General features: G+C 37.1%; 2 protein-coding genes across 2 annotated transcripts; both read right to left on the minus strand.

Moving 5' to 3' along the window:
- Window positions 1–457: 457 nt before the first annotated feature.
- On the minus strand, window positions 458–1,062 carry LOC113566761. The gene is made up of 2 exons (XM_026993796.1): window positions 758–1,062; window positions 458–695 (listed from the first exon to the last, which is right to left on the minus strand). Exons 1-2 carry the CDS (start codon window positions 1,028–1,030, stop codon window positions 474–476), a joined length of 495 nt encoding a protein of 164 aa, XP_026849597.1. The 5' UTR covers window positions 1,031–1,062; the 3' UTR covers window positions 458–473.
- A 5,352-nt stretch (window positions 1,063–6,414) lies between these two features.
- On the minus strand, window positions 6,415–6,988 carry LOC113566757. The gene is made up of 2 exons (XM_026993792.1): window positions 6,699–6,988; window positions 6,415–6,636 (listed from the first exon to the last, which is right to left on the minus strand). The coding sequence occupies exons 1-2, from the start codon at window positions 6,969–6,971 to the stop codon at window positions 6,415–6,417; spliced, it is 495 nt and encodes a 164-aa protein (XP_026849593.1). The 5' UTR covers window positions 6,972–6,988.
- Window positions 6,989–12,781: the final 5,793 nt, after the last annotated feature.

Below are 12,781 nucleotides of genomic sequence, written 5' to 3' on the forward strand. Positions count from 1 at the left end.
GGTGTATATACCATATATATTTACATTTTAACATTTTAAATTTTATTTCGCTAGACTGGCTATTTTGCCTATTGTGACTATTAGCAAGCTATATGATTTACTGTCGTGTCGGTTTACTTAATGTCTACATTCAGAAAAATAATGAGTCTAGAAGGGACTGAGCAGAGTCACGGTCATGATCGTATTTGCACTGCTTACAGACACAAGTGTCAGAAAGAACGACACAGTAATATTCAGAGAAAAATTTTAATTTGTCTGTATTCAATATCGCTTTCAATATCCTTATAACAAATCAACACGAAGATAATATCATCTTTTTCGTCACGAATAACGTATAATAAAATATCTTTTAATTTATGTAAATTTTGGCCAATGTAAGAGTAAAAAAAAAAAAACCAGAACATATGTTCACACATGTTTGTATATAAACCCAAAATGTTCCATTTGTGTAGCCATTTATTTTGTATAAACAATTATTTGTCTATTTTACCATTCCCAACGTCCAAAAGACTCCTTTTGTATTGTTCTTCAGTGACCATAACGCCCCCCATGTCCACAAAACGTGTATGCATTCCAGCAGCAATAAATCGCTTGGTAGCTGGCATATCTAAGCGAGGAGCTTCGAGTGAGGTATTTAATTCCTTGCTTCTAGCCAGGATTTCCTTTGCGCGACCCAAATCATGTATTATACCATGCTGAAACCATAAATTCAATATCTTAAGTTATTAAATATACGTACTAAATATTATAACTTTACCTTAGACACATCTGAGCCCTGTAACTTTAAATACATCCAATATAATGTGGTGGTTAAGTATACCAAATAACTGTCCAATTCGATTTGTTCGTCTAAGTTCATATGTGGCGATCTGTGCGCTGAGAGAGCTATTTTCAGGTCAGTCTCTAAAGCATCCAGGCTTAAATCAAAGCTTTCAACAGCTCCTTGAATTTTATTGTCTTTTTGTAGCTTTTCCTCCAGATGAAAGCCACGTCCCGCTTTTTTTATATTGTAATCTTTTGTTTTCGACATTTAAATCCTATGTAGTAAACTTCTATCTACAATATTAAAAGTAAACATTTTATAATTAGTCTATGACTAAAGTAGTTTTCAAAAATGCAGTAATACAACAAGCGGGAACATTGTGAGACGCGACAAGGGCCGCGGCTCTCCTTTTATTCTTAGTTATTTCATTGTTTCTCATTTGGGATCTGAGAAAGATAGCTTTATATATGGTTACACAAAAAACTATTGCATTTTGGCACTCTCCGCTTCCAATTTGTAAGCAATACAGTATGAATTTGATTCCCGCACAATGGTCCGCCGAGAAAAAACAGTGGAGCGCAGTATATTTTTAAGCACATCAGATCCGTTTTCCTGTGATGACACAACATTGATTTTTTATACCAGATACTTTAAGAGTATATGGATATATAAGATTAGTGGTGGATGCGTGTAACACCAAAAACGAAGCGTTTCCGGCCTCATAAAGAATAAATATTTTTGATCATCATCAATAGCCAGGAAAAGAATCCAAAAACGAAGATTTGAACATTATATTTGAACGATGATATGCACTGACTGCATCTTTGAAGTGGCTATGCAGTTACTGCACCATTAAGTGGCCCGTGTGACACCAGTAGAAGGCTGTTACGCGCGGATCCCAGGCAAAGTGCAGTTCTCCTCTCCTCCCGCCCAAACGACCGAGGGGCGCTGCCCCTGTTAGACTAATATGAGAGCAAAATTAGTACTTAACTTACTAAGAGAACTACTCAGCAAACAAACAAACGTGCCTTTTGCGAGAGTCCCGCAAAATGCTCGCAAACTAGCTTGTGTACGAGCGTATGGCTATGCGTCGCAAAACTCTCGCAAACGAGCTCGCAAGCGAGTCAAAAATAAAAGCAGCAAGCCTTCATGTGCCTTCAGTCCGGCAATGCTCCTTAGATTAGTGGTCGAGAAGTCATTCGTATTTTTCTTTTTCTACATGTTTCCAGCATTAGAAACAAGTTCAAATAAAGCCTGGGTTCCTTGCGCTGGCATTTCAATTATTTTCGTCGAATTGTGCAGTACTAAGTTAAAAATCTCTACAATCTCTTACGAATTTAATAGAAACTTCTACCATAGGTAAGTACGTTATTAATAAAAGAAATAAAATGTCTTACAAAAGAAAAAGCCGAACATATATCGGAGAGGCTCGACATGTGCAAAGAGCTACTGGCGATTTTGAGGTTAAATTGAATATTTCGGAACCCGAACTCCAACAAAATGCATTACTTTGCGATAGTAATAAATTTCCATTTACTGAACATTCCAGTTGAACTGACTTAATCGGTTAACTCGGTGGCTGTCTGCAAATAATGTCAGCACTATGGCAGGCAATGCCTTGGTTAATATTTAAAAACTCTTTAACAGATTTCCTTACGAAATTTAATTATTTATCTTCGAATATAAGTTTAAATATTAATGTAGACGGTCTTCCGCTATGTAAAAGTTCTAGAATGCAAGCATGTCTCATTTTGATTAACGTCAATGGCACAAAGCCAGTTTTGGTAGCTGGAATATTTGCAGGTAATTTCTTTATTTGCAAGAATTTGTCTACGAGTAAGGAGAATTGATAAAGGAGGGGATGATGTTTCAAAATATGTGTTTCCGAATATCTATGAGAGCAATCATATGCGATGCGCCAGCCCGCGCTTTTATATTGGCTGTGAAATATCGTTCGGGTTTTTATTCCTGCAACTAATGCATTCAGAAAGGGGAAACTTTCCGTTTTCTTTGAAACGGGACTCCATAGCTTCCCTTAATAATAAACTTATGACTCTTAAAAAGTTTTTATCTAGGGAATTCAATAGAGAAGTTAGATCTCTAGATAATCTCGACCGATTTAAAGCCACTGAGTTTCGAACGTTTTTATTATATACTGGACCAATAGCATTAAAAGGCATTTTAGATACCGGCTTGTATAATCATTTTTTACTGCTAAGCTTAGCGATAAGACTTCTTCTACGCAAAGAATATTGTGTCACGCAAAATTCTCCTGCATCCAGCTTGCTGGATAATTTTGTAAGTCAAGTTCCGTCTTTCTATATGAACGCAATGCTCACTTTTAATTTTGATTGCTTAACACATTTAAGCAAACAAACCATTCAATATGGTTCTCTACAGACCATAAGCTCATTTACGTTCGAAAACTTTCTGGGCCATCTTAAAAATATGGTGATAAATTCGAACTACTCATTGGAGAAATTTAACTGTACATTGTTGAACTCTAAACATTAAACATGAAATAAAAAATAAAATTTGTCATAGCCAACTAGTAGTTGGTCTAGAAGCATACTTTACTTCTCCCATAAACTCTACCTATGTGGGCATTTTCTATTCAAAAGTACTATATTTCGACTCGACCACATCGCAACATGATATAGAAAAATATCAGAAAAATCATTTAATTTTGAAGATTGTGGAAATCACATTTACTTTCCTTTAATTGAATAATTTTAGATTTTTAAAAGTGGCTTACCAATACGATTTTAATTTTGAGGAAATGGTAGCGGAAAATACTCAAATAACAGCTAACATTTTGAGTGACTTTCCTTCGGCTTTACCTTGCGCTTTCGTTTTAATATATTTTCAGACATATCTAATACGGCTCCAAATAATCGGTCCAATAATTATGGTAATGCATTGCTCAATAGACTTATTTGAAATAAGGGGGCGGAACTTATTTCGTTGCGTAGTGAAGTCGCATCAATAAAAGCTCGAGAGTGCGGAGAGCCTAACATGGTAAAATTGACAGTGCCACGTTCACCACTGGCCAGTCTAGAGGCTAGGCTTTTAAGAATTTGAAGATTATCTCAAAGAAGAGCACGCTTTCAAGAACTTGGTAAGGAATTGTTTACATTTTTTGAGTAAATATAAGCGATGATGTGGCGAAATTTTTCTCCTGGCGTGGGACAGACTCCAAAAAGCATTTAAACAGAAGTTTGCGCTCGACGATCACGATTTTGACCACACAACACAAAAATATTTTCAGTATGCTCAAGAGCGGAAGGCCAGATTAAATAATACATACATATATCTTCAATATTCAATATTAATATATTAAATTCATGTCATATTAAAAATTAAAAATATTTTTTATTACGGAACAAAATAGGAACGGGCCTTTTACGATATCATTTATGAGCCTTTTGCGATATCGTTTGCGAGCCTTTTGCGAGTCGTTTTTGATATAAAATAATATCAAAACGAGGGGGAACGTTGTGAGTTGCTGCGACACGACAAAGAGTGCGTGCGAGAGAGACAGAAAATCAGTCTGACCGTGACGTCGGGCGCTGCGTATCCACTGCAAATTGATTTGTTCCTTTTGGCTATAAAAATGATCTGATCTGATCTGATCCAGATTCAGCAATCTGATAGATATGTTCATTATCTATGAATCTGCGTTTTTAGTTTTCTCGTATCCTCAATATTGTGGATACAATAGATTTTCGTCCTCTGTGGGGGCGGAAGGGGGTGGGGCGAAATTGTGAGATATACCTTTTATAGTGAGATCTAACAGAAGTGCGGATACCAAATTTTGTTACTCTAGCTTTAATAGTCTCTGAGATTTGTGGATGACCAAGATTTTCGTTAGCTAAACCGACCATGAAACCTGTGTGTTAGAGAGAGAGACAGAGCGAGAAAGAATGAAATTGTTTTCTTGATTCTGGCTATAATAAAATTTTTATAAAAATGGTTCCCCACTTTAATTTTTGATTTAAATATTTGGCAAGACTGAAACCTTTCCAAATATAAACAATTGGCATTCATACTTTTAGAAAAATTCGAGCTATTCCATAACAAACTAGCACGACACCGATGTATTTATTTTTTGGGCCAGTAGTGTATATACCATATATATTTACATTTTAAAATTTTAATTTTATTTCGCTAGACTGGCTATTTTGCCTATTGTGACTATTAGCAAGCTATATGATTTACTGTCGTGTCGGTTTGCTTAATGTCTACATTCAGAAAAATAATGAGTCTAGAAGGGACTGAGCAGAGTCACGGTCATGATCGTATTTGCCTCGCTAACAGACACAAGTGTCAGAAAGAACGACACAGTAATATTCAAAGAAAAATTTTAATTTGTCTGTATTCAATATCGCTTTCAATATCCTTATAACAAATCAACACGAAGATAATATCATCTTTTTCGTCACGAATAACGTATAATAAAATATCTTTTAATTTAAGTAAATTTTGGACACCGCAACTCTACGGTTATACCCGATACTAAGTCAGTATGGCTCTCCTCCGGCAGACGCCGCTAATATTTAACGACACGACAAAGAGTGCGTGCGAGAGAGACAGAAAATCAGTCTGAGCGTGACGTCGGGCGCTGCGTAGCCACTGCAAATTGATTTGTTCCTTTTGGCTAAAAAAATGGTCTGATCTGATCCAGATTCAGCAATCTAATAGATATGGTCATTATCTATGATTCTGCGTTTTTAGTTTTCTCAAATCTGCAATATTGTGGATGCAACAGATTTTCGTCCTTTGTGGGGGCGGATGGGGGTGGGGCGAAATTCTGAGATATACGTTTTATAGTGACATCTTAAAGGAGTGTGTGCACCAAATTTGGTTACTCTAGCCTTAATAGTCTCTGAGATTTGTGGTTGCCTCAGATTTTCGTCCTTTGCGGGGGCGGAAGGGGGTGTGGCGAAATTTGGACAGGAAACGGTCAAGGTCCGATATCACAGGAGTGTGGATACCAAATTTGGTTGCTCTGGCTTTTATAGGTTCTGAGATCCTTGAACTCATATTTTGCAATTGGCAAAACCGACCATGAAACCTGTGTGTTAGAGTGAGACAGAGCGAGAAAGAGTGAAATTGTTTTCGTGATTCTGGCTGTAATAATTATACGATCTGGTTCAGATTTTGCACTCTAGAAGATATAGTCATCTTCTACGATTCTGCGTTTTTAGTTTTCTCGTATCGTCGAAATTGTGGATGCCACAGATTTTCGCTCTTTGTGGGGGCGGAAAAGGGCGGGGCAAAGTTTTGAAATATTTTTGTAGCAGTGACATATCACAGAAGTCTGGATCCAAAACATCGTTGCTCTAGCTCTTATAGTCTTTGAGCACTAGGCGCTGAAGGGGACGGACAGACGGACAGACGGACGGACGGACAGACAGACAGGGCTCAATCGACTCGGCTATTGATGCTGATCAAGAATATATATACTTTATAGGGTCGGAAACGATTCCTTCTGGACGTTACACACATCCACTTTTACCACAAATCTAATATACCCCAATACTCATTTTGAGTATCGGGTATAAAAAAAAAAACCAGAACATATGTTCACACATGTTTGTATATAAACCCAAAATGTTCCATTTGTGTAGCCATTTATTTTGTATAAACAATTATTTGTTTATTTTACCATTCCCAACGTCCAAAAGACTCCTTTTGTATTGTTCTTCAGTGACCATAACGCCCCCCATGTCCACAAAACGTGTATGCATTCCAGCAGCAATAAATCGCTTGGTAGCTGGCATATCTAAGCGAGGAGCTTCGAGTGAGGTATTTAATTCCTTGCTTCTAGCCAGGATTTCCTTTGCGCGACCCAAATCATGTATTATACCATGCTGAAACCATAAATTCAATATCTTAAGTTATTAAATATACGTACTAAATATTATAACTTTACCTTAGACACATCTGAGCCCTGTAACTTTAAATACATCCAATATAATGTGGTGGTTAAGTATACCAAATAACTGTCCAATTCGATTTGTTCGTCTAAGTTCATATGTGGCGATCTGTGCGCTGAGAGAGCTTTTTTCAGGTCAGTCTCTAAAGCATCCAGGCTTAAATCAAAGCTTTCAACAGCTCCTTGAATTTTATTGTCTTTTTGTAGCTTTTCCTCCAGATGAAAGCCACGTCCCGCTTTTTTTATATTGTAATCTTTTGTTTTCGACATTTAAATCCTATGTAGTAAACTTCTATCTACAATATTAAAAGTAAACATTTTATAATTAGTCTATGACTAAAGTAGTTTTCAAAAATGCAGTAATACAACAAGCGGGAACATTGTGAGACGCGACAAGGGCCGCGGCTCTCCTTTTATTCTTAGTTATTTCATTGTTTCTCATTTGGGATCTGAGAAAGATAGCTTTATATATGGTTACACAAAAAACTATTGCATTTTGGCACTCTCCGCTTCCAATTTGTAAGCAATACAGTATGAATTTGATTCCCGCATAATGGTCCGCCGAGAAAAAACAGTGGAGCGCAGTATATTTTTAAGCACATCAGATCCGTTTTCCTGTGATGACACAACATTGATTTTTTATACCAGATACTTTAAGAGTATATGGATATATAAGATTAGTGGTGGATGCGTGTAACACCAAAAACGAAGCGTTTCCGGCCTCATAAAGAATAAATATTTTTGATCATCATCAATAGCCAGGAAAAGAATCCAAAAACGAAGATTTGAACATTATATTTGAACGATGATATGCACTGACTGCATCTTTGAAGTGGCTATGCAGTTACTGCACCATTAAGTGGCCCGTGTGACACCAGTAGAAGGCTGTTACGCGCGGATCCCAGGCAAAGTGCAGTTCTCCTCTCCTCCCGCCCAAACGACCGAGGGGCGCTGCCCCTGTTAGACTAATATGAGAGCAAAATTAGTACTTAACTTACTAAGAGAACTACTCAGCAAACAAACAAACGTGCCTTTTGCGAGAGTCCCGCAAAATGCTCGCAAACTAGCTTGTGTACGAGCGTATGGCTATGCGTCGCAAAACTCTCGCAAACGAGCTCGCAAGCGAGTCAAAAATAAAAGCAGCAAGCCTTCATGTGCCTTCAGTCCGGCAATGCTCCTTAGATTAGTGGTCGAGAAGTCATTCGTATTTTTCTTTTTCTACATGTTTCCAGCATTAGAAACAAGTTCAAATAAAGCCTGGGTTCCTTGCGCTGGCATTTCAATTATTTTCGTCGAATTGTGCAGTACTAAGTTAAAAATCTCTACAATCTCTTACGAATTTAATAGAAACTTCTACCATAGGTAAGTACGTTATTAATAAAAGAAATAAAATGTCTTACAAAAGAAAAAGCCGAACATATATCGGAGAGGCTCGACATGTGCAAAGAGCTACTGGCGATTTTGAGGTTAAATTGAATATTTCGGAACCCGAACTCCAACAAAATGCATTACTTTGCGATAGTAATAAATTTCCATTTACTGAACATTCCAGTTGAACTGACTTAATCGGTTAACTAGGTGGCTGTCTGCAAATAATGTCAGCACTATGGCAGGCAATGCCTTGGTTAATATTTAAAAACTCTTTAACAGATTTCCTTACGAAATTTAATTATTTATCTTCGAATATAAGTTTAAATATTAATGTAGACGGTCTTCCGCTATGTAAAAGTTCTAGAATGCAAGCATGTCTCATTTTGATTAACGTCAATGGCACAAAGCCAGTTTTGGTAGCTGGAATATTTGCAGGTAATTTCTTTATTTGCAAGAATTTGTCTACGAGTAAGGAGAATTGATAAAGGAGGGGATGATGTTTCAAAATATGTGTTTCCGAATATCTATGAGAGCAATCATATGCGATGCGCCAGCCCGCGCTTTTATATTGGCTGTGAAATATCGTTCGGGTTTTTATTCCTGCAACTAATGCATTCAGAAAGGGGAAACTTTCCGTTTTCTTTGAAACGGGACTCCATAGCTTCCCTTAATAATAAACTTATGACTCTTAAAAAGTTTTTATCTAGGGAATTCAATAGAGAAGTTAGATCTCTAGATAATCTCGACCGATTTAAAGCCACTGAGTTTCGAACGTTTTTATTATATACTGGACCAATAGCATTAAAAGGCATTTTAGATACCGGCTTGTATAATCATTTTTTACTGCTAAGCTTAGCGATAAGACTTCTTCTACGCAAAGAATATTGTGTCACGCAAAATTCTCCTGCATCCAGCTTGCTGGATAATTTTGTAAGTCAAGTTCCGTCTTTCTATATGAACGCAATGCTCACTTTTAATTTTGATTGCTTAACACATTTAAGCAAACAAACCATTCAATATGGTTCTCTACAGACCATAAGCTCATTTACGTTCGAAAACTTTCTGGGCCATCTTAAAAATATGGTGATAAATTCGAACTACTCATTGGAGAAATTTAACTGTACATTGTTGAACTCTAAACATTAAACATGAAATAAAAAATAAAATTTGTCATAGCCAACTAGTAGTTGGTCTAGAAGCATACTTTACTTCTCCCATAAACTCTACCTATGTGGGCATTTTCTATTCAAAAGTACTATATTTCGACTCGACCACATCGCAACATGATATAGAAAAATATCAGAAAAAACATTTAATTTTGAAGATTGTGGAAATCACATTTACTTTCCTTTAATTGAATAATTTTAGATTTTTAAAAGTGGCTTACCAATACGATTTTAATTTTGAGGAAATGGTAGCGGAAAATACTCAAATAACAGCTAACATTTTGAGTGACTTTCCTTCGGCTTTACCTTGCGCTTTCGTTTTAATATATTTTCAGACATATCTAATACGGCTCCAAATAATCGGTCCAATAATTATGGTAATGCATTGCTCAATAGACTTATTTGAAATAAGGGGGCGGAACTTATTTCGTTGCGTAGTGAAGTCGCATCAATAAAAGCTCGAGAGTGCGGAGAGCCTAACATGGTAAAATTGACAGTGCCACGTTCACCACTGGCCAGTCTAGAGGCTAGGCTTTTAAGAATTTGAAGATTATCTCAAAGAAGAGCACGCTTTCAAGAACTTGGTAAGGAATTGTTTACATTTTTTGAGTAAATATAAGCGATGATGTGGCGAAATTTTTCTCCTGGCGTGGGACAGACTCCAAAAAGCATTTAAACAGAAGTTTGCGCTCGACGATCACGATTTTGACCACACAACACAAAAATATTTTCAGTATGCTCAAGAGCGGAAGGCCAGATTAAATAATACATACATATATCTTCAATATTCAATATTAATATATTAAATTCATGTCATATTAAAAATTAAAAATATTTTTTATTACGGAACAAAATAGGAACGGGCCTTTTACGATATCATTTATGAGCCTTTTGCGATATCGTTTGCGAGCCTTTTGCGATATCGTTTGCGAGCCTTTTGCGAGTCGTTTTTGATATAAAATAATATCAAAACGAGGGGGAACGTTGTGAGTTGCTGCGACACGACAAAGAGTGCGTGCGAGAGAGACAGAAAATCAGTCTGACCGTGACGTCGGGCGCTGCGTATCCACTGCAAATTGATTTGTTCCTTTTGGCTATAAAAATGATCTGATCTGATCTGATCCAGATTCAGCAATCTGATAGATATGTTCATTATCTATGAATATCCAATATTGTGGATACAATAGATTTTCGTCCTCTGTGGGGGCGGAAGGGGGTGGGGCGAAATTGTGAGATATACCTTTTATAGTGAGATCTAACAGAAGTGCGGATACCAAATTTTGTTACTCTAGCTTTAATAGTCTCTGAGATTTGTGGATGACCAAGATTTTCGTTAGCTAAACCGACCATGAAACCTGTGTGTTAGAGAGAGAGACAGAGCGAGAAAGAATGAAATTGTTTTCTTGATTCTGGCTATAATAAAATTTTTATAAAAATGGTTCCCCACTTTAATTTTTGATTTAAATATTTGGCAAGACTGAAACCTTTCCAAATATAAACAATTGGCATTCATACTTTTAGAAAAATTCGAGCTATTCCATAACAAACTAGCACGACACCGATGTATTTATTTTTTGGGCCAGTAGTGTATATACCATATATATTTACATTTTAAAATTTTAATTTTATTTCGCTAGACTGGCTATTTTGCCTATTGTGACTATTAGCAAGCTATATGATTTACTGTCGTGTCGGTTTGCTTAATGTCTACATTCAGAAAAATAATGAGTCTAGAAGGGACTGAGCAGAGTCACGGTCATGATCGTATTTGCCTCGCTAACAGACACAAGTGTCAGAAAGAACGACACAGTAATATTCAAAGAAAAATTTTAATTTGTCTGTATTCAATATCGCTTTCAATATCCTTATAACAAATCAACACGAAGATAATATCATCTTTTTCGTCACGAATAACGTATAATAAAATATCTTTTAATTTAAGTAAATTTTGGACACCGCAACTCTACGGTTATACCCGATACTAAGTCAGTATGGCTCTCCTCCGGCAGACGCCGCTAATATTTAACGACACGACAAAGAGTGCGTGCGAGAGAGACAGAAAATCAGTCTGAGCGTGACGTCGGGCGCTGCGTAGCCACTGCAAATTGATTTGTTCCTTTTGGCTAAAAAAATGGTCTGATCTGATCCAGATTCAGCAATCTAATAGATATGGTCATTATCTATGATTCTGCGTTTTTAGTTTTCTCAAATCTGCAATATTGTGGATGCAACAGATTTTCGTCCTTTGTGGGGGCGGATGGGGGTGGGGCGAAATTCTGAGATATACGTTTTATAGTGACATCTTAAAGGAGTGTGTGCACCAAATTTGGTTACTCTAGCCTTAATAGTCTCTGAGATTTGTGGTTGCCTCAGATTTTCGTCCTTTGCGGGGGCGGAAGGGGGTGTGGCGAAATTTGGACAGGAAACGGTCAAGGTCCGATATCACAGGAGTGTGGATACCAAATTTGGTTGCTCTGGCTTTTATAGGTTCTGAGATCCTTGAACTCATATTTTGCAATTGGCAAAACCGACCATGAAACCTGTGTGTTAGAGTGAGACAGAGCGAGAAAGAGTGAAATTGTTTTCGTGATTCTGGCTGTAATAATTATACGATCTGGTTCAGATTTTGCACTCTAGAAGATATAGTCATCTTCTACGATTCTGCGTTTTTAGTTTTCTCGTATCGTCGAAATTGTGGATGCCACAGATTTTCGCTCTTTGTGGGGGCGGAAAAGGGCGGGGCAAAGTTTTGAAATATTTTTGTAGCAGTGACATATCACAGAAGTCTGGATCCAAAACATCGTTGCTCTAGCTCTTATAGTCTTTGAGCACTAGGCGCTGAAGGGGACGGACAGACGGACAGACGGACGGACGGACAGACAGACAGGGCTCAATCGACTCGGCTATTGATGCTGATCAAGAATATATATACTTTATAGGGTCGGAAACGATTCCTTCTGGACGTTACACACATCCACTTTTACCACAAATCTAATATACCCCAATACTCATTTTGAGTATCGGGTATAAAAAAAAAAACCAGAACATATGTTCACACATGTTTGTATATAAACCCAAAATGTTCCATTTGTGTAGCCATTTATTTTGTATAAACAATTATTTGTTTATTTTACCATTCCCAACGTCCAAAAGACTCCTTTTGTATTGTTCTTCAGTGACCATAACGCCCCCCATGTCCACAAAACGTGTATGCATTCCAGCAGCAATAAATCGCTTGGTAGCTGGCATATCTAAGCGAGGAGCTTCGAGTGAGGTATTTAATTCCTTGCTTCTAGCCAGGATTTCCTTTGCGCGACCCAAATCATGTATTATACCATGCTGAAACCATAAATTCAATATCTTAAGTTATTAAATATACGTACTAAATATTATAACTTTACCTTAGACACATCTGAGCCCTGTAACTTTAAATACATCCAATATAATGTGGTGGTTAAGTATACCAAATAACTGTCCAATTCGATTTGTTCGTCTAAGTTCATATGTGGCGATCTGTGCGCTGAGAGAGCTTTTTTCAGGTCA

This window comes from Drosophila persimilis, unplaced genomic scaffold (genome assembly GCF_003286085.1).
Source record: "Drosophila persimilis strain 14011-0111.01,24,50 unplaced genomic scaffold, DperRS2 tig00000895-arrow-arrow-pilon, whole genome shotgun sequence".
NCBI classification, from domain to species: domain Eukaryota; kingdom Metazoa; phylum Arthropoda; class Insecta; order Diptera; family Drosophilidae; genus Drosophila; species Drosophila persimilis.

Excerpts from the sequence above, each read along its gene's own strand:
- LOC113566761 (XM_026993796.1), bottom strand. The coding sequence starts at position 1,030 with ATGTCGAAAACAAAAGATTACAATATAAAAAAAGCGGGACGTGGCTTT. Across the intron at positions 696-757 it reads AGGGCTCAGATGTGTCTAAG|CATGGTATAATACATGATTT; the intron begins GTAAAGTTATAA and ends TTATGGTTTCAG.
- LOC113566757 (XM_026993792.1), bottom strand. The coding sequence starts at position 6,971 with ATGTCGAAAACAAAAGATTACAATATAAAAAAAGCGGGACGTGGCTTT. Across the intron at positions 6,637-6,698 it reads AGGGCTCAGATGTGTCTAAG|CATGGTATAATACATGATTT; the intron begins GTAAAGTTATAA and ends TTATGGTTTCAG.